Source organism: Megascapheus bottae, chromosome 36 (genome assembly GCF_031878675.1).
Source record: "Megascapheus bottae isolate mThoBot1 chromosome 36, mThoBot2.hap1, whole genome shotgun sequence".
NCBI classification, from domain to species: Eukaryota; Metazoa; Chordata; class Mammalia; order Rodentia; family Geomyidae; genus Megascapheus; species Megascapheus bottae.
Genome location: NC_143544.1, coordinates 479896 through 501927, shown reverse-complemented (window position 1 = coordinate 501927; position 22032 = coordinate 479896). Strand labels below are relative to the sequence as shown.

The 22032-nt window shown below is 44.0% G+C and overlaps 1 protein-coding gene across 1 annotated transcript in view; it reads right to left on the bottom strand.

Annotated features, from left to right (window-relative positions):
• Pdxdc1 (pyridoxal dependent decarboxylase domain containing 1) overlaps positions 1-18137 on the bottom strand; it is a 40233-nt gene extending 22096 nt beyond the window's left edge. Inside the window, exons 1-6 of the mRNA XM_090324783.1 lie at positions 17930-18137; positions 6718-6791; positions 6178-6243; positions 3872-3955; positions 2724-2870; positions 1233-1422 (exon numbers count right to left, since the gene is read on the bottom strand). Coding sequence (XP_090180909.1) covers positions 1233-1422; positions 2724-2870; positions 3872-3955; positions 6178-6243; positions 6718-6791; positions 17930-17950 — 582 coding nt within the window. The 5' untranslated portion in view covers positions 17951-18137. The remainder of the gene's footprint in view (positions 1-1232; positions 1423-2723; positions 2871-3871; positions 3956-6177; positions 6244-6717; positions 6792-17929) is intronic.
• Positions 18138-22032: the final 3895 nt, after the last annotated feature.

Below are 22032 nucleotides of genomic sequence, written 5' to 3'. Positions count from 1 at the left end.
GAGTGTTTAGATAAGTTTATGCTTCTATATTCACAACATGGATAGAAGCATGTGACAATCTTACATGTGCTGTTTACTCATCCTTTTCAAGACTTTTGGACTCAAGAGACCAGCTAGCAGGAGGTAGCTAATTTTTTCCTGTTTCTTTTTTTCTCTCTTTTTTTTTTCTTCCAGTTATGGGGTGTGAACTCTAGACCTGGGTGCTGTCCCTGAGCTCTTTTTTTTGCTCAAGGCTAGAGCACTCCACTCACCTTTATCCACAGTGCCACTTCTAGTTTTCTGGTGGTTAAATGGGGGTAGAAGTCTCATGGACTTTCCTGTCCTGGTTGGTTTTGAACCTTGATCTTCAGATCGGAGACTCCTGAGTAGCTGTCAGCATCCAGCTTGATTCCTATTTCTTCAAGGACATACTCTGCACATCTATCCTCCTATACCTCACATCTATCCTCCAGTGCTATGCATTCTCTCAGGTAAATTTCATCAAACATTTTATGGATATGTCACAATGAAATCCCTCTGTACAATTAGTATATACTAATTTTTCAAAAGGCAGTTTTTCAATTGGGTTACATGTACCTTGAACTTTAAAAATGGTCATGTTCTTTGATGTAATAATGCTACATTGACTCTGAATATATACAAAGCTGCAGAAAAGTGTTTTTTTGTGACAGTTAAAACACTCACTGTAGAATTATCATAAAGATATCAAAAGAAAAAAAAAGATATCAAAAGTAAATGGTCTGAAATGGCGCTGTGGCTCAAGGGGTAGAGTGGTAGCCTTGAGATGAAGAACTCAAGGACAGGACCCAGGCCAGAGTTCAAGCCCCACAACCCACCAAAACAAAAAAAAAAGGTCTTAAAAGGCTTGGAGTTTGGCCTAGTGGTAGAGTGCTTGCCTAGCATGCATGAAGCCCTGAGTTTGATTCCCTTGTTCCCCATATATAGAAAAAGCTCAAGTGGTAGAGCAGAGTACTAGTCTTGAGAAAGCCCAAGGACAGTGCTCAGGCCCTGAGTTCATGCCCTAGGACTGGCAAAAAAAAACAAAACAAAATAAAACCCAAACCAAACCAAACTAAACCAAACCAAACCAAACCAAACATTGGGGCTGGAACTCAGTGGTAGAATACTAGCCTAGCATATATGAGGTCCTACGGTTTCAGCCACAATTCTGTAAAAAGCCAAAGCAAAACGAAACTAAACCAAGCCACATTTGAATACTGTTATCATATTACCTGATTACAAAGGTACTGGCCCAGGCCAGGTCTAGCAGCAGCACTAAGGTATATAACAGGCTTTTTATTGTATAACACATTGAATCCATCCACGACGAAGTCTTCATATCGAGAATGAAGGGCAAGCCTGCAGATCTTGGCGAGTCCTTCTCTTTCTTCTTCATGGAAATAGGCGCAGCCATTTTCATATCTATCAAGAGATCCCATGTATCAATGTACTTTTTCTTCTGGCTAGTTCTGACTATATGCCAACCTTAGAATCGTAAGAGCAATTCTTTTCTCAATGGGGAGCTGTCTCCAAGAGTAGGCAAGGAGGATGGGAAGCCAGGGTACCCTCATCTCAGAGGGCTAGCTGGCCACGCACTCCAGCAGAGCATATAACGGATGGATAGCGGTAAGGACATGACATCCACACTCAACTCCAGAAAGCAGAAACTAGGAGACAGACACCTGGAGTCCCTGATACAAAGGTAGAATCCAAAGGAAGGAATGGGTGATGTAGGCATGGTTGTTAGCAGTGTCAGCCCTAAAACCTCTAAAATAAGTGCTTTAAAAAAAAAATGCAGGGGCCGGGAATTTGACCTAGTGGTAGAGTGCTTGCCTGGCATGCACAAAGACCCAGGTTCGATTCCTCGGTACCACATACATAGAAGAAAGCCGGAAGCAATGCTGTGGCTCAAGTGGTAGAGTTCTAGCTTCGAGAAAGCCCAAGGATAGTGCTCAGGTCCTGAGTTCAAGTTCCAGGACTGGCAAAAAAAAATTGGGGTTGGGAACATGGCCTAGTGGTAAAGTGCTTGCCTAGTATGCATGAAGCCCTGGGTTCAATTCCTTGATACTACATACATAGAAGAAGCTGGAGCTGGGCATGGTGGCTAATGCCTATAATCCTAGCTACCTAGGAGGCTGAGATCTGAGGATCTCGGTTCAAAGCCAGGCTGGGCACTGAAGATGGTGAGACTCTTATCTCCAATTAATCACTAGAAAACCAGAAGTGGCGCTGTGGCTCAAGGGGTAGTCTTGAGCTCAGAGACAGCGCCCAGGTCCACAATTCAAACCCCATGAGCATCAAAACAAAAAAGAAAAAACCAGTAGTGGTGCTGTTGCTCAAGTAGTAGAGCTCTAGCCTTGAGAAAGTCCAAGGAGAGTGCCCAGGCCCTGGGTTCAAGGCCCAGGACTGGCAAAAAAAAAAAAAAAAGGCTGGCACTGAGGTTTGAACTCAGAGCCGTACACTGTCCCTTAGGTTACATGTAGCTCCACTTCTGCTTTTTGCTGGCTAAGGGCTGACCCCAGCAAACACTTCAGAGCCTTTCTCCTCAGTTCTTACCTATACTGACACAGGGGCTCACTTGGCCTTCCTACACCACGATGCAGATAGTAGCCATCTCTCCTCTTAATACATCATAAAAATCAAGGCGCACAAAGAGCTTAAGCAACATTCCAACAAGAGGCAAGTTTCTTATTAAAAGATAAAATGTCATCATATGTCTTTACCTGAAAATTCTGCACAGCCACAAGGTAGTGTCAGAAAGTATCCTTGTTGTTAGTTTCCTCAACTTCTCTTTGTCCAAAGTTGATATATAAGCTCCCAGACTGTGACCTAGCAAAGCCATGTGACCTTGTTCTCCAATACTCTGGACTCTGTTCATTAAAATTTGTGACATTTTAAAAAAGGCATTAGAATCAAATAACAAGGAGCAATAGCAATCCAAATCCATGTAAATGTTCAGAAGGCATTAATTCAGATAAACTCAGAAATTCAATGCATATTAAGTACTGAAAATGTCAAGAGAAATTTTTTTTTCCCCAGGCCTGGGGCTTGAACTCAGGGTCTGGGCACTGTCCCTGAGCTTCTTTTGCTCAGGGCTAGCACTTTTAACACTTGAGCCACAGCTCTTCTTCCAGCTTTTTCTGTTTATGTGGCACTAAGGAATCAAACCCAGGGCTTCATGCTGCTAGGTGAGCACTCTACCACTAAGCCAAATTCACAGCCTGAGAAAAATACTTTTTTAGAAATTGAATCCTAGCCAAGCACGGTGGCTCACTCCTGTAATCCTAGCTACTCAGAAGGCTAAGATCTGAGGATCGAGGTTCAAAGCTATCCCGGGCACTAAAGTTGGTGAGATTCTTATCTCCAGTTGACCACCAGAAAACTGGAAGTGTCACGCGCCTCAGGGGGTAGGTAGGGCTGTAGCCTTGAGCTGAAGAACTCAGGACAACACCTAGGCCCAGAGTTCAAGCCCCATGACTGGCCAAAAATAAAAACAAAACAAAAAATGAATCCTATCAGAGCTGGGTACTGGTGGTTCACATCTGTGATCTCAAGATACTCAGGAGGCTGAGATCTGAGGATTGCAGTTTGAAGCCACCACTCTTATTTCCAATGAACCACTAGAAAACCAGAAGTAGAGTTGTAGTAGAGTGCTACCTTTGAGCACAGTGCTCAGGGACAGTGCATAGGCCCTGAGTTCAAGCCCTATAGCTGACCAAAAAAAAAAGGAATGTATCTTTAAAAATAATTTTCTTTGAAATACTTTTAAAATTAAATTCTACCCTTCAGAACCCTTAGGAACTACAGAGAAGAAATAAGGATAAAGTGGTCAGACCAGGCATGGTGGCTCCTGCTGGCCTTCTAACATTACCGTGTGCTCAGGGGCTCCTCCTCGCCTTCGTCTCCATGCATCAGATTCTGGACTAACTGCAGGATGCTCACCATGTCCTGTCCACTGCAGAACAGAAAGTCAGCAGCCTGCTAAAGAGAGCATGCAGCCCCACTTCCAGCCACCAGCTAGTGCATCTGTCAAATCTTCCCTTCCATTGGGTAGCAAGATATTTTCAGATATAGTTTATATTTAAATCAACTCTCAAATTATAAACTAATTTCAGAATTTTAACCTTACTGATGATCAAATATCTCTGCCTAAACATGAGTTTTTTTTTAATTTCACATTTTTCTCTAGAATATTCCTATGCCAGTTCATTCAAACAGAATGTTTAGCTCTCATGTCAGAAGACTCAACAGGCCTTTTAAGATGCTAGAAGATCATCAGGCAGAAGGCCGCAGGCATATCAGGTTATCTTCCACGTAGGAGGCTTGCCTGCCTGGACTAACGGCCTTAAACATGTATTGAAAACATTCCTTACCAGCTCTTCCCCAGGTTGGGAAAGTTGTGATACACTTTAACTACATATATTTCCATCTAAGACATGTCTCTAGTTGCTTAGAAGAATGTGAATGGCTAATGAGATAAGGATAACAACGTAACTTGTGATGTAACATAAAAATAGTATCTCTGGATAAGATCATGACCAAGAAAATTTTCATCTTCAAATAAAGCATCACTGTCAGAACAATGCTCAAAACCCATTCCCCAAGTGACCTTCCAGTGAGAGGGGCTCTGGTCCTCACACAGTGTGAGACTTGGGTAGGGAGGGGAATTCTACTAGTCTTGACTTTTAGCTAGCTATTCAAACTTGCGTTTAGAGGCCGGGTGAAGATGCAATCAGAATGTGCCTGGAATGACGCCATTCTTGGAATATCACCAGACTCAAATATTGGGGCTCAGCATGTGCTGCCATTTCTGAGCTATTCTTGGGAGTGACCCTTCTAGGGAAACTGCTATGCAATGGGAAGAACAAACAAACCTTACTACCTACCACCTTAAGTCCCTATGTCCTTGCACTAAGGAGGATTTGCCTCCTATATAGAGTGGCAGAAACACTTCCCACAGAGTTGGCCTGGTTCATGCTGAGGAGTATCATCTTAAGGCCTTAGCATCCGGGTATTTTAGATACGTTTCATCTTAAGGCCTTAGCATCCGGGTATTTTAGATATGTTTCCTGGTATACCAGGATACTTCCTCCATACTTTTCTTTTGCAATCTTATACAGTTTCTAAACAGGTCAAAGAACAATTTAAGGGAGTTGTATTATTGACCTACGTGCAGTTTCCTGGTTATAAAAGAGAAAAATCAGTTTGCCTTAGGGATGGTGGGCTGGGATTTTAGCTTCAGATTAACTGCTAGTATCCTGCAAAAACTGTAGCCAGCTATTTAATGTTCTTCTAGTTCAAACCACAAAGACTTGATTTGCTTTAGTCACCAATCAGTGACCACAGCACATTTCACTTTCATGTGAATGGCAAGTCTTACCTAACTGAAATTTCTCTCAAAATAAAGCTCGTCTACCGAGAAGACTCTAAGGTTCAAGGATGAACTGTGTATGATATTCCAGTTAGAAGTACAAATTCACGGGCCGGGAGTTTGGCCTAGTGGTTAAAGTGCTTGCCTAGCATGCATGAAGACCCAGGTTCAATTCCTCGGTACCACATATAGAAAAAAGCCGGAAGTGGTGCTGAGGCTCAAGTGGTAGAGCTCTAGCCTTGAGAAAGTCCAAGGACAGTGCTCAGGCCCTGAGCTCAAGCCCAGGACTGGCAAAAAAAAAAAAAAAAAAAAAAAAAAAGAAGTACAAATTCATGCATGGCTTTGGAGTTGTGGGGTCATATTGAGTTCTGAGTGGAAAGATGGTAGACCCTGCATTATCACCAACCAGCCAATGGCAATTCAGTTTTCCAATGTTCTGCTGAACATAATGCTGTGTAATTTTTTTTTTTTTGGTGGGTCATGGGGCTTGAATTTGGCCTGGGTGCCATCCCTGAGCTTTTCACCTCAAGGCTACAGACATACTCTTGAGCCATGCTCCACTTCTTGTTTTCTAGAAGTTAATTGGAAATAAGAGTCTTAGGTCCTTTTGTGCCCGGGCTGGCTTTGAGCGTTCATCCCCAGATCTCAGCCTCCTGAGTAGCTAAGATTTCAGGCTTGAGCCATCATGCCCGCTTCTGCTGTGTAAATTTTTTTTGTGTTCATGAAACTAAATTTGTAGACAGACAGTGGGGAAAGGGCTTGGGCTAGAAAATGTTTCACCCTAACTGATCTCCGGTGCCACTTGCCTGCCCTGGAGTGGTCCTGGGATGTCGTCTGGTGCTGGCTTCTTTCCATTCTCCTCCTCTACTCTTCTAATGGAAGTGGAGAAAAACAAGTCACTGGTTTTATCATGTCAAATTACCAATATGAGCATGCCAACATGATCTAGAACCTTAGTGACTGGTGTAGGATTTGACACATGCTCATCATGTCACTCTAGCCTCAGTTTTGGATAGTTTCAGAAAAATATGACGAAACCACTTCAATTCGCTTTTGGTTAGAAGCTCAATATGACCTGACTCTGTAGCAAGAACTACATACAGATTCAAATCAGTGTTATATGACACTTTACAGACAACTGAAACGGCAAAGTTCTTTCCCTCATTTCAAAATCCTGTAATTATAAAGTTCCTTCAACCCAAGACAAATACTACTTTTCAAGTCCACAGAAGTTATGTGCAACATTCTAGAGTCTAGAGATGGCCTCAACAGAGGGAAACCAGAGCCACCGGTTTTCAAACAGGCTGGATATGTTGAGCAGGTCCGCCTCCATCCCACATGCTCACCTCTGACTGTTCTCCAGCATCTTCATCGCCTCTTTCAAGTTTTTCCCCATTTCAGCTAAGGTGGGGTCCACTATCTGGAAAAGAATCCAAAATAAAGCCAATCTGATCACTCTTCTATTACTGACAAATGCAAGTCCACTTTTTTCCAGACTGATTACAAAATACTAAAAGTAAAATGTCTAATGGTATCAAAGTGTAACACACACAAAAAAGGAGTGTGAAATTTTCACAGTATGAAAGTATAACAGGAAAAGTCTTCCTACTCCCCAGTGTGACAAGCGTGTGCCACACAGCCCAGCTATCAAGTAAAAGGGGACCTCAAACCACTTGTCTGAACACCTCTGACTTTTAGCTGATTCCAGCTACCTTCTCTATCACAATTCAGTATTTTCAAGAATCATTACTGGGAAAACCACTTTTACTCCTTCAAATTCTAAGGACAGTGGTGTCATTCTTTAGTACCCCAAATCTTGATTTTGATGCCTGACAAAACAGTTGCATTTATGGGGCTATTGGGAGAAAGCCCTTGAAAGGAGCCTAATAACAGGCAACTGCTATCTCTCCACCTGAATCCTTACACTCCTTTCTGAGAACTGGGTTCTAGATGCTCTTTCTAGCACAGATAGTTCCCCAAATACATCGTGAAGGCAGGTCTTCAGACTCCCTGTACCTAGGCTTCTCTTATAAACCAAGGAACCCAAACTCCAAGATCAACACACATTTATAATACTAGAATCTCATCCTCCCCCGTTTGAACCCTGCTCATGGAGTGGACTGGGGGGGCTTCAATTGTTCTCAGTCCTAAGGGTAAGCAGAAGGCAGGAGTGGAGGGACAGGAAGGGAAAGAAGCATTCACACGTAATGTGCATAAATGCTAACCCTCACAGCACACGTTTGTTGTAGTAACTGATTCAAAATATGAAGTATTATCCAGCTGCAGGATAACACCAGGTTCTAAAAGAAGTAGTACACACATTCATCAATTCATTGCTTAAAACTAAAAGCCATGCCTATACAAGAGTCTATTGAGGGCAGCCACTGCTTTCTCTTCCCATTCACATTCTCAGTACCTGTCACAGTGCCAGGCAAGGTGGCTTTGTCACTGCACAACAGCAGGACAACAGCTAGACACAGACGCAGATGAATGAAGTGTTGAACAGTAGCACAGTACCTGTGGTTCACTATAAGGAGAAAACATGACACAGAGAACTATTCTACATTACTTAGGAAGATCATTAATTTCTGTATCTTTTAGCACCAAGCACAGAGTTTGTCGCAGAGCAAGTACTCAGACATGGGACCCTCAGCTAACCCACTATAACCCAGACATTATGCTCACTGATCTCCTTACAGGCCTCAATTCCTGATTATCTCTCCGGAGCCAGTGCTCCTAACATTAGGCAATAGTGTTCCTGATTTTAATAAGTATGTAAACGAAACAACTCACACTCTGAGAAAGCTCTGTACTTAAAAGTAATAACTGAACTCGGGCTGAATGTTAAAAGTTATCTTTGCTTGATTTAATATTTCACAAGGTTAAAACAAAACAAAGGGCCAAGAATGTGGCCTAGTGATAGTGTTTGCGTAGCATACACAATGCCCTGGGTTCAATTCCTCAGTATACAGGAAAAGCAGGAAGTGGTGCTGTGGCTCAAGTGGCAGAGTGCTGGCCTTGAGCCAAAGTACCCAAGAACCATGCCTAGGCCCTGAGTTCAAACCTCAGGACTGGGGAAAAAAAAAAGAAAGAAAAGAAAACCACAAATGAGCTGGCCACTGGTGGCTCACACCTGTAATCCTAACTACTCAGTGACTCAACAGACTGAGATTTGAAGATCAGGGTTCAAAGCTAGCTAAGGCAGGAGAAGTCAGTGAGACTTATCCCAATTAACCACCAGAGAACCAGAAGTGGTGCTGTGGCTCAAAGCAGTAGAGTGCCAGCCTTGAGTAAAAATGCTCAGAGATAGTGCCCAGGCCTTAAGTTCAAGCCCCATGACCAACATGAAAACAAACAGAAAATAAACAAAAAAAAAACAAAGGAGTCTCCCTTTAGAGAAATTTTTATTGTACAACCCTCTCAACTGGATAACCATAAATCTCTCACCTGCACTGGGGCACTTTTAAGAGCCAAAGGGGCAGTGGTAATAATTAACCCAGAACAAAAGGTATAAACTGGGATGGTCCTGGGTAAACCCGGATGTAGTCACCCTACCCTTAACGGAGATGTTTACTTCGGATCTTAAACATCATTCCATTTCCGTGGGCGCTGTTTATGATCTCTGTGTGGAATATAGACAACATACTAGTTTGGAGCAGTGTGCCCTGCAGTGCAGGCACTGCCAGCAGCACCAGTCTCAATACACAGTACTTAGCACTTGACAATTCCCACGTGACCCTGGCAGACTTCCTTTCCTACCTGTGAACAGGTTTGAATACATCTATCTTTCTGTAAGGCCTACCAGAAACAATTCAGAGAAAAGGTGCTGTTACTGTGGAGAATTCTACAGCCTCCAACTCAACCCCCACCGCCCGAGGCCAGCTGATATTTAGCCACTTCTTTTCCATTACTTTTCTCACTGAGTAAGTTGGGGCCATCACAATGTACCGGAATGTGGAGTTTTAAGTTGCTTCTCTAGGAGAGGGGCTGTACCTCAGGCCTTAAAAAGGCTTGTAGCAGGGGCCAAGAGTTTGGCCTAGTGGTACATTGCTTATCTAGCATGTATGTAGACTTGGGTTTGATTCCTTGGTACCACACAGACATAGAAAAGCTGGAAGTGGTGCTGTGGCTCAAGTGATAGAGCTCTCGCTTTGAGAAAGTCCAAGGACAGTGCTCAGGCCCTGGAGTTCAAGTCCCAGGACTGGCCAAAAAAAAAAAAAAAAAAAGACTTGTAGAATCAGATCGTCAAGGAACAAACAAAGCATCCATAAAATACATATGTATGTATGCAAACACATGTACACAAACACACAAATGTACACAAACACTAAATGACACTTCAGATAGTTGATCTGTATGTAATCAAATGGATTCAGTTTTCAGCTACATGTACACCTATCAGATGTATGGTAGGACCCAACTCAATTTCAAAGTTCCTAAAGAGAACCACTTGATTGCACACTCATTGTCACAGACAAAAGATTTTAAAAGGTACCTCATTTGGTAAAACAAACTTCTTCATTCCTGTAGGGTCATTTAAAAATTCATTTTATACTACATGATTTTCATCATTGTCAGCCAGTATGGGATAGTGAAATACTCTGCCACTAATAGAAGAATTACACACATAGTGTCGAAATTACTTAAATAGAGTCAAGGTAAGGTAGTCAGGAAGCAATACAAAATTTTTTTTTAAAGCTTTGAGCTGAGCACTGATGGCTAGTGATGCAATCCTACCTCTGAGGATCCAGGTTCAAAGCCATCTGGGCAGGAAAGTCTATGGAATTCTTATCTCCACTAAACTATAAAAAAAAAAAAAGCTGGAAGTAGAGCTGTGGGTCATTTGGTAGAGTGCTCCTGTTGAGCACGAAAGCTCAGGGACAGTGCCCAGGCCCTGTGTTCAAGCTCTAAGACTGGCACACATATATGCATGCACGCGTGCACATACACAAAGCTAGAATTACAAAAGTATCTTGCATATAGCTGCATAGATCAACAACAACCAAAACAATGACTGGGGTTGGAAGAGTGGTTCAGGTTATAAAGCATCAAGCCAATGAGCAAAAACCTCGATACCAAGTTGGAGTCTTGGTCTCACACAGTAAATAAAGCCTATTTGCTTTTAGTAAAAACTATACCAACTCAATGTAACCGTAGCATGGTTTTTATCCTTTACAATACATTCCACTTTGCATTTTCCTTGGTTTTACTGCTTAGTATTACCTGCTAAACTGACTTGACATCCTATACATAGGATAGGATTTGCATTCTGAAAACAACCCACCATTTTATTTTTATTTATTTATTTTTATGTCAGTCATGGGGCTTGAACTCTGGGCCTTGGTGCAATCCCTGAGCTCTTCAGCTCAAAGCCACTGTCCTACCCCTTGAGCCAGTGTTATTTCCGGTTTTCTAGTGGTTAATGGAGGTAAGTGTTTCAGAGACTTTAGACTTCAGTATCTGAGCTGGCTTTGAACCTCCATCCTCAGATCTTAGCCTCCCGAGTAGCTAGGATTACAGGCATGTACCACTGAGCCCGGTTTAACAACGCACCATTATCTTTACAGATGTTTGTATCCACTGATAAGTTTAGCAAACTATTAGTTTTTAAATAACTAAGAAGTTATTTATCATAACCTTGCAAAAAATGAGAACTTCAGCAAAGAAATTATAAAAGGGGTTTAAAGACTAAGGAATTCTTAAACTACAGTCCTTAGAATTCAAGTGTGATTAAATTCTCATGTGTACTTTCTTCATTTACTTTAAAAAAAATGCATTTAGGGGTCCAGGAGTGTGGCCTAGTGGTAAGAGTGCTTGCCTAGCATGCATGACGACCCGGGTTCAATTCCTCAGTACCACATATATAGAAAAAACCAGAAGTGGTGCTTTGGCTCAAATGGGTAGAGCTCTAGTTCTAGCATTGAGAAAGCCCAAGGACAGCGCTCAGGAACTGAGTTCAAGCCCCAAGACTGGCAAAAAATAAAAATTTAAAAAATGCATTTAGGGGCCGAGAGTGTGGCCTAAAGGTATAAGTGCCTGCCTAGCACACACAAAGCCCATATACACAGAAAAAGCTGGAAGTGGCTTTTACCTTTTACTTTGAGCTGTGGATCAAGTAATAGAGCGCTAGCCTTGAGAAAGCTCAAGGATAGTGCAGACCCTGAGTCCAAGCCTCAAGACTGACTCACCCCGCTCCCCCCTCCCCCCGCCAAAAAAAAAAAGCACCATCAGTCAGACACTGTTGGATCACACCTGTAATTCTAACTACTCACAGCACGGCCTGCCCTTCCCCTTCCCCTCCCCCCCCAACACTGCAGCTCCTACGGGTAAATGATGAGACAGAACAGGAATTGCCTATTAAACCTTGTTAGAGTCTCAATGTCTTTATTTGTATTTTTTAATTATTTGTATTTTAATTAGGACCAGGTACTTATTTGCCTCCCTTCATCTTCTAAGGTCTGGATGCTTAGAGGCTATGCTTGAATATGTGGGGGATATGAAGACTTTCTGTAAAGACTGGCTCATTAAACAACTTCTTCCCAGCTGATAGGAAAACATTAAAAAAAAATTTAATTGATACACAAGCAAATTTGGCTTTGTACTTTTGAGTGGCAGGGGCAGGTTTACCCACATTTAAAAAGTCATCTTAAACTCCCTACAGGACACTTCTATTACATATAGCAAGGGATTCCTCTTTTTTTCCTATTTTTCTTCACCCATTCCTCTAGTCCTCCCTCCTCCTTCCCTACTTCCCTGATAGGAAAGCTTTAGTTTACAATGTGACTATGAGTTACCTTGAGAAGAGGTAGTGAAGAGCAAATGGGGGACCCTCACTTGACACTCAGTGGTCACTGTAAAGGCAGGAGAGATGGCAGGGAAACTCACCTGAGTGATGTCAAATGTGCTATGTGGAGGGAAAGGCTTCTAGTGTTGGAAGCACTAGAGGAAAAACAAAACAAAAAAAAAAACAACCTCTTTCTGGGCTGAGAATGTGGCTTAGTGGTAAACTGCTTACCTAGAAGACATGAAGCCATGGCTCGATTCCTCAATACCATATACACCAAAAAGCCAGAAGTAGTGCTGTGACTCAAGTGGTAGAATGCTAGCCTTGAGCAAAAGAAGCTTAGGGACATTACTCTGGGGCTGAGTTCAAGCCCCAGGACTGGTGCAAAAAAAAAAAAAACCAAAAAACCCCCTAAAAGCCATTACTTCTAGAATCCACTTTGACATTAGACCATGAGCAAGCACTTCTAAATTACCCCTGACCCTCAGACAAGACATACACGAAGGCATGCTTTACTTCTAAATCCTTCTACTTTATCTGGAGCCACACACTTATTCTAGGACAAAAATAAAACTGTTTAAGCAGGCCACAGCAACTGAATATAATAATTTCCTCTGGAAAAAAAAATCCTCTTTAAAGTGTTTCCAGAACTTGCCAAAGGAGAAATCAGAAAGATAACTATTATCCTTCTGCTGGAGGTACAGAACAAGATATAGTGCTTGACTAGTTTGTGAGTGTGAGTGTGTAGGTGCATGTGCGCTCATGCGTGGAGTTAATGAGTGAGAAGGATAAACAGAGTCTGATCTGCTCCATGGTATGCAAATAAGGAAATGTCACAATGAACTTCCTTTATATGCTCATTTAAAAATCTTAAAAAAAATATTTTTTTTGCCAGTCCTGGAGCTTTAATTTAGGGCATAAGCACTGTCCTTGGCTTTCCTAAAGGATAGTATCCTACCACTTGAGCCACAGCACCACTTCCAGCTTTTCTATGTATGTGGTATTCAGGAAGTATACCTGGGTCTTTGTGTATGCTAGGCAAGCACTCTGCCACTTGGCCAAACTCCAGGCACCAAGAATACTATCAATATTATTCTATCCAATTATGTCGGGCTCACGTTGACAGCCCACTAAGCTCCAAAAACTCCTAACAATTATAACTGGAATTCTTAGAACACAACAATAGCGTTGCTTCTGAGCATCACCCTGAAATTTCAAAAATCATCAGACCAAACATTTTTAGGAACAGAAACTCTGTACCATTCTTTGGCAAATCCTATCAAACCTCTTTGCCACTTAGCACTAGGTAATCATTCCACCTCACCCCACTGGCATGAAAACCCCTCACTTCATGATGAGACAAGGACCAGCTTTAACAGAAAGCTACAATCACAGCCACCAGCTCCACACAAAACCCCTCCCATCCCATGTATGAGTAGCTCTGCAAAGCAGATGGAAACCTATCATTTCAGGTTAGCCTAACAGGGCTCTTAACTCCTTTTTAAAGCAGGGAGAGGAATTCTGCAGTCTCACCACCAAGTAATCATCAGTAAAGTCCACTCCTGTTGTTCTTCATCCTTAAAAACCTCAGGCCTGCCAGTAAGAGGATAAAGGATTTCCCAAAATCAGGCCTGAATACTGTTTAAGTCAGAAACAGAGTGAAAGCTGCATTGTTCAGAGGTAAGAATTAGATATAATGAGTAAATTAAACTCCATAGGTGACCAGCAGAACTTTTCCTGGTGACAGTCTAGACCTGTCTTGACCAGTAAGGTAGTCACAAGCCATGTGTGGCTTTTCCACACTTGGAACTTGGCTAGTTTGACTAAGAAAATGAATTGCTTAGCATGCACAAAGACCTGAGTTCGATTCCTCTATACCACATTCATACAAAAGCCAGAAGTGGTGCTTGAGAAATCCCAAGGATAGTACTCAGGCCTTAAGCTCAAGCCCAGGACTGGCCAAAAAAAAAAAAAAAAAAAAGGCAGGGTGGTAGGCAGGAGTTTGGCCTAGTGGTAGCATTTGTCTAGCATGCATGAAGACCAGGGTTCGATTCCTCAGTGCCATATACATAGAAAAGCCAGAAGTAATGCTATAGTTCAAGTGCTAGAGTGCTAGCCTTGAGGAAAAAGCCCAAGGACAGTGCTCAGGCCCTGAGTTCAGTCCTCAGGACTGGCAAATAAAGAAGGAAGGAAGGAAGGAAGGAAGGAAGGAAGGAAGGAAGGAAGGAAGGAAGGAAGGAAGGAAAAAAATGAATTGTTTTATGTAAGAATAACCAATCTAGATTTAAGTTGGTAAATGTGGCTAGTGGCTCTTGAATTGGACTGAAGGTCTAGATTCTCTAATTTCCACACAGAAGCAGTTCCACCCACTCTCAGGAGGTAATTGCCTCCATCTGGGGCAGTGCCAGTATTACTAGCATCCAGGGACAGCAGTCAGGGATGCTGTTAAACGCTCCTATGCACAGAGCAGCTCCTCACCCCAGAGAAGACTCAGTCACCTGGCCAATTTCAGGACTGTGAGACTAAAACACACAGCTCTCAGTCTGCTTAAGGATGGAATGAAAGTAAACACAAAACACATTTTGGACTGGGGGTATGGCTCAAGTGGTAGAATGCTTGCCTACCAAGTGCAAGGTTGAGTCCAATCCCCAAGTGCCCCAAGAAAATTGAAATGAACAAACAAAATAACAGTACACCCTGACTAAATGCAACATACAGGAAGAGTAAGATTTTTAAGCTTTAAAATAGCAAGTTTTAGTGAAAAGTGTAGGCATGTAAGAGATAAATAGGACTATCAGCAATTACTTTGTGGCATTCTGTACTTGAATTTATAAGACTATTCCCCAGCAGTCTCAGTACACAGTATCAGGGGGCTCAAGCACACATTTCTCCTCTGCTAGTTTGAATTCCTTGTCCCCTCAATTAACTTAGCTAATACCTTAACTTCAGATAAAAGAGAACTGATACTATTGTAAAAGAAAAATCAAGACAAGGGACTCTCAGCACAGCTTTGCATGCTGCTAGGTTTCCTAAAGAAAAAGCAAAGGGGGGGCTGGGAGGTTGGCCTAGTGGTAGAGTGCTTGCCTAGCATGCACGAAGACCCGGGTTCGATTCCTTGGTACCACATACATAGAAAAAAGCTAGAAGTGGTGCTGAGGCTCAAGTGGTAGAGTGCTAGCCTTGAGAAAGTCCAAGGACAGTGCTCAAGCCCTGAGCCCAAGCCCAGGACTGGCAAAAAAAAAAGAAAAAAAAAGAAAGAAAAAGCAAAGGTACAGTATTAGGATTGGATCAAAGGAAAGGTGAAGAGTGATTCTATTAAATGATGACCACAGGTTACATCTTCAAGAGATGTTGAAATTTTAGAGGACAACTATCAAATAACATTGCGGTTTCTGTAGCCACATCAATTATGCATGATCAGTTTAAATGGGATCATTCAGAACTGTTCAAATAGCTCTCAAATTTATGCCAGCAATGTAGAACTTCACCCAGTCATAGCCTCGTCATCATAACCCCATCCAATATTTTGCTTTGACAAAAACTATTTGCAACAAATCATCAAAACACATATCACAGTAATGTTATTCCTATATGTAAGGTTCTCTGACTGCACAGAATATAGAAATAAGAGCAGTAGCTCTAAAAAAAAATCCACATTCACAGTCTTCACACTGGCCTAAAGCAGACATTTCCAGTCCACATGTTCTGAATTCCTAAAAGTTCACTGCAGTTTCTGTGACTGTTCCAGCCTGAAGCATATAAGAGTTCCAGTACCTTTTCAGATCTTCAATGAAAAGGTTTAGGATCCTTTATTATCAATTAACATTTAGGGAACAACCATTGTAATCTATAGTCAAATGTCAGGAAAGAAACATTTAAAGTAGGATCTCTACCCACTCTGTTTTGGAGATTTGTCTATAAAGAAGTATTCTTGCGGGGCCGGGAGTTTGGCCTAGTGGTAGAGTGCTTGCCTAGTATGCATGAAGACCGGGGTTCGATTCCTTGGTACCACATACTTAGAAAAAGCCGAAAGTGGTGCTGAGGCTCAAGTAATAGAGCTCTAGCCTTGAGAAAAATTCAAGGACAGTGCTCAGGCCCTGAGCTTAAGCCCAGGACTGGCCAAAAAAAGAAAAGAAGTATTCTTGGAAGAATAGTTCTCTTAGGTTTTTAATTAAATGACACAAAGCCCACCTCAACTTCTTATGAAGTTAGAAATAACACTGAAGGGACACTTTTAGAATCTGTATTCAACTACTGGTGTCATACACAACCAGACTTTCTCAGCTTCAGCGGTTGTTTGTTTTTAGCAGCGTGGTTGTTGTTTTAATAAGAGTCTCCCTATGTAGCCCAGGTGGGCTTTGAAATCGAGATCTTCTAAACATTTTAAAACAGATTGTTGAAGGTTGGGGATGTCCTGTGCAGTGTTTCGGAACATCCCTGGCCTCTTCAGACCAGGTTCCAGAAACATCTCCCTGCCCTCACCCACCTGGTGACACAACCTAATGTACCTCCACCTCCAGATTGGCCAAATGTCTTGGGGAAAAAAATGTCCCTATGGTTGAGAATCCTCGATGCTAAATGAATTGCAAGGTACCAAAAGGTAGACACTGCACTAGTCAGAAGACTTGAAGGAAAAAAAAGAACCACCACCACATTTACCTTTTCCTGTTAGAGCTAAACATTTTGCCCGGTTTATACCAAATGACCAAGGGAGCATCATGTATATGGCTCAGTTTCTACCACGGCTGTCTTCAACAAGTGAACAACTTTACATCTGCTACTGCTGATTCCCTTCTCCCTTCTCCCCCCCTCCCCAACAGGTAGAAAAAAACAAAACAAAACTGAGTTTTCATCAATTTCTGGACTTGCCGAATCTCAAGCTGGCATGGAGAGGGCGGGTTGTTAGGCCTGGTGCAGGATCCGTGAAGAAACCCCCGTCAACACCGGTTCTCCTTGATGGGCCCTCCCTCGGGGACTAGGAGAGCCCATTTCCATGCCAGAGCAGTCAGCCAGATTACATCTCCCCCGAGGGGAGGGAGGCCAGGATGGTGCTGCTGGTGCCACAGGATTTGGGGGGGGTGGACACCCAGGTTCCGGGACCACGGATAGCCAGAGGCCGGAATCGCCGTGCAGGAAAGGCCAACCCCACCCCTTCTTGACCCCAGAGCTTCCCGCCCGGCGTTCGCAGGCTCACCACACTGGAATCACATGTGTGTGCGGGGGGGGGGGGGTGCTTATTAAACACGCAGCTCCGAGTCCCGCACCCCTACTCCCAGATTCAGAAATTTTACCTTAAAAACCAACAACAGCAGCAAAAAAATAAAAAAAAAAAAACAAACACCCAAGGAACCCTCGGGCGCCAGGTGAATCCTAAACACGCTACCAAACTTTAACCATTTTCTTCCTAACTTGCCAACCGCAGACACACCTACAGCTTCTCAGGTGAGACTCCTTCCGTTCCAGAAGCTTCTGCGACCCACTCGGTGGAAGCTGCCGTCACCAGCGCGGGCCCCTGGCGCGCGTGTGGCGGGGCCGAGGTCGACCCCCGGCGGCAGGACCGGCCCGGCCGGCGCGGCGACCACCCGGGGCCCCGTGACGTGACCAGGCCCGGCGCGGGGCAGGGCGGGGCGGCCCGCTCTCCTCCGGAGGGGCCCGTTACCACCCTCACCCGGGTCACAATGGCAGCTCGCGGGGAAACAGTCACCCCGGAGGCTGGGGGGGGGGGGGAGGGAAGAGCCCGGGGCGCGGCGCCGCCCCTCATCCCGGGTACCGACCTGGTCTAGGGACGCGTCCATGGCTGAGGAGAGCGGCCGAGTCCGCGGGTGGCTCGGCCGTCCCGGACGCTACTTCCGCCTCCCGCGCCGCGCCGCGCCTCGCCTCGCAGCGGTTTCCACGCTGGCAGCGCTGACGTGCCCCGCGCCCGCGGCCGCGGCCGACGGGGCGGAGAGGAGGAGGAGCCGTCAGGCGGCGGCGGCGTCGCCGGGCGGAGGAGCCGCGGGTCTCGGGAGGCTGGGCGGGGCCCCGACACGTGTGGGCGGAGCCTTCTGGGCTTCCGTACTCGGCCAGCCCTCGCACGCCGGCCGGCCCCGACGCGCCCCGGCTGCAGGCGGCGAGGGGGGACATGGGTAATGGAACCGTCCCGAACTGAACGTTTTCCAGAAAGGAGTCGCCATCGTGGGAGGAGAAACGGGATAATCGCAAAGTATCCTTGCTGGGATGGAAATACCAGAGACCCACCTGCATTCCCGGGCCCTGGCTTCCAAGCCCGTCTCCTCCACCCCACCCCTCAGCATCCCTCGAGAATGGAACAGTCCATTCACCCTCGCGCGGAGGTGGGCGGGGCGAGCGCTCCTGCGCCTGCGCCGCGCGGACGGCGTGGGTGGCTCAATGATTTGGATCCCTTTAAGTTCCCCGCAGGGGCCGCTGGGCCAGGCTCGGATATTTGTCTCTGCTCTGCCCGGAGGAGTCTAGGAGGATAAAGATTTATTTTTTATTTATTTTTTTTTTTTGAGCTCAGGGCCTGAGCGCTGTCCTTGAACTTTTAAAGATTTTTTTTTGAAACAGCACCTCCATGTCATAATTATAGCTTGTCCGGGGATGGGGTAAGGATGATAATAATAATAATAATAATAATAATAATAATAATAATAATAATGGGCCCGAAGCCGTTCCATTTTATTACAGCAGCACTTTGATGTCCACGCCATTATTTCAGGGGGCGGCTTCTAGCTCATCCCGGGGCTGAACCCTCTCCATCCCTCCTGCTCTACTGATGGGAGCGTGTCCTGCATGCACGGGGCCTGGTTCGCTAGGAATCCCTCTCATTGTCATGAAGGAACAGGTCCAGGATCACCAGGGGGAGCCGTGGGTCAGACACAGTGCTACCCCCACACCCCAAGGCCTTCCCAACAACAGCCACAATCACATTTATTTTCTCGCCTGGCTTATATGCATCTCTTCCCAAAGCGGTGGTCACAGTTTTTTCCAGCCTAGGAAATGACAATATTTTGTATTTTACTAAATTGTTCTGTTAACCTGAAACCGAGGAATGCTAGCAAAGCATTCCCTCGTGAGTTGCCAGCTGCCTGAAGAAACTCGTGTCTCGGGCGTGGTTCAAGTGGTAAAACATTTGCTTAGCAAGCACCAGAACCCGGGTTCAAACCCCAGTACTGCCAGATAAGCAGACAACTAGTAACCCTCCAAAGGGCAAAGAAAATAGGATTTCAATCTTTTTTTTTTTTTTTTTTTTGCCAGTCCTGGGCTTGAGCTCAGGGCCTGAGCACTGTCCTTGGGCTTTCCTCAAGGTTAGTGTTCTATCCTGAGCCACCACACCACTTCTGGCTTTTTCTATGTATGTGGTACGGAGGAGTCAAACCCCAGTCTTTGTGCATGCTAGGCAGGCACTCTACCACTAGGCCAAACTCCCAGCCCCTTAATATACTTTTTAATTGATTAAATTGTCTTCAGTTGTACAAAAGGGTTTCGATGCAACATGTCATTTGAATACAATGTCACCCCTGCATCATTTCTCATCTCTCCTAACCCCATCCATCCCCTCTCATATTTTATGTATCCAGATACAATTTCTTACAGTGCAACCCAAACACATCAGCATGGGTATCGTTAAATGCTTATTTGTTGACTGAGAATATCATCCAACTAAATCATAAATAAAACAAAGGAGACCTTAGAAATAGAATTGTGACAAAAATCAGGAGTTGGAACTGATAGGATAAAGTAAATGACCATAAATACAGCCCCCCTCCATTGGGGGGCTAGAACTCAGAGCCTGGGCACTGTTCCTGAGCCTCTTTGTTCTGAAGGGCTTCACCACTTGAGCCACAGGGCCACCGAGTTTATTGGAGGTAAGAGTTTCATGGATTTTTCTGTCCCTGCTGGCTTTGAACCACGAACCTAAAGCCTCAGATTTCAGACTCCCAGTACTAGGATAATAGGCACAAACCACCACTGCCCAGCAAGTCTTTCTTTCTTTATTTCCTACGAGTCAATGGTTTCTAAATTAAGAAACAGACAGGTGTGTGTGTGTGTGTGTGTGTGTGTGTGTGTCTGTGTGTGTGTCTGTGTGTGTGTCTGTGTGTCTGTGTGTCTGTCAATGGTTTCTAAATTAAGAAACAGACAGGTGTGTGTGTGTGTGTGTGTGTGTGTGTGTCTGTGTGTGTGTCTGTGTGTGTGTCTGTGTGTCTGTGTGTCTGTGTGCTCACACATGTGTCTGGACTTGAAGTCAGAGGCTCTCACTCATGCTCTCACAGCTGGCATTCTACTATTTGAACCACACCTGCATTTCTGGCATTTTACTGGTTAATTAGAGATAATAGTATTGAAGCTTTGTCTTCCCAGGCTGGCTATGCTATGAGCTATGATTTCCAATCTTAGCATCCTGAGAAGCTAGGATTTCAGGCATGAGTCTATATACACTGCATAACGATGTTTTTTCTAGAGTATGTGAAAGCTTTTCTGGTTAGAATATTAGAGAATGAAGATGAACATAAAGCGATGGCAATATCCCATTTCTAATGGGATATTTTCTAATTTAAATTGCTTGTGAGACATACATTCCACTTATTAAACCCTTATGAGCAATTTCAGAGAAGACTGTAATCCCCGAAAGCAACTCCAGGTGGCAACCCTGAGACCACTTAAGTCTTAGTTCACTAACATAAGCTCTAAGGGGAAAAGAACAAAACTTTTCTGTTTTTTGTTTGTTTGTTTTGCCAGTCCTGGGATTTGAACTCAGGGTCTGAGCACTATCCTTGGGCTTTCTCAAGGCTAGGCTCTACCACTTGAGCCTCAGCAACACTTCCAGCTTTTTTGTATGTATGTGGTACCTAGGAATCGAACCGTGAATCTTCATGCATGCTAGGCAAGCACTCAAGCCACTAGGCAAAACTCCTGGACTCGAGAACAAAACTTTTATATTGTCCAAATATGCACCAAAGAATTCTGGTGCTGGTGGCCCACACCTCAAATCCTAGCTACTTAGGAGGCTGAGATCAAAAGGATCACAGTTTGAAGCCAGCTCTGGCAGGAGAAGGTCAGGGAGACTTCTCTCTAATTAGCCACCAGAAAACTGGAAATGATGTTTTGGCTCAAAGTGATAGAGTGCTACCCTTGAGGGGAAAAGCTGAGGGACTGCACCCAAAGCTCTGAGTTCAAACCCATGGCTGACAAAAAAAAAAAAAAGGCCTGGTCCTAGGACTTATTAAAACACTCAAGCACCCTGTAACCCCTCACAAACACAACCCTGGGTTTCCCACCAACGAAAGAATGCCCACCACTTCCTAACCTTTATGGAAATTCTTCCTGGTGATTTTTGTGTCTTTATCAGCTAGACAAGTCTCCCCAAACCCTAGCTTTCACTATTTGAAAAATATCTATTTTCCATCCCTTTTAATCTACATTTCTCCCTGACACACCTTGCAGTTACTTTGTTGAAGATGTCAGCAGATTTTTCTATAATTTCCCATAGTCTGGGTAACTGTGGGGTAGTCTGGGACTCCCCTGGTAGTTGGCCTGGCTTTATTTCACTCAAGGTTGAATCTTAAAACATTAACAACAAAAATTTGTTTTCCAAAACCTGGCAAAAGTAGGACTGGAGTTATGGATAAGGTGGTAAAGTACCAGCCATGAACAAGCAAGCTATGTGAGTAGGGGAAGCCCTGAGCTCAAGTCCTAGGATTGATTCAGTCCTTGAAAAGAAGAAATATAAAATAAATACTTTTAAATTACAATTTAAGGTGATTTATACTTTATGAAAATACCCAGTCTTTTCTAAAACTGTGCCCAAAATATAGGTGAGCAATGACATTTCAAAAGAAAATCATGTCAAGGAACATTTAAAAAGTTAAACATTACTAGT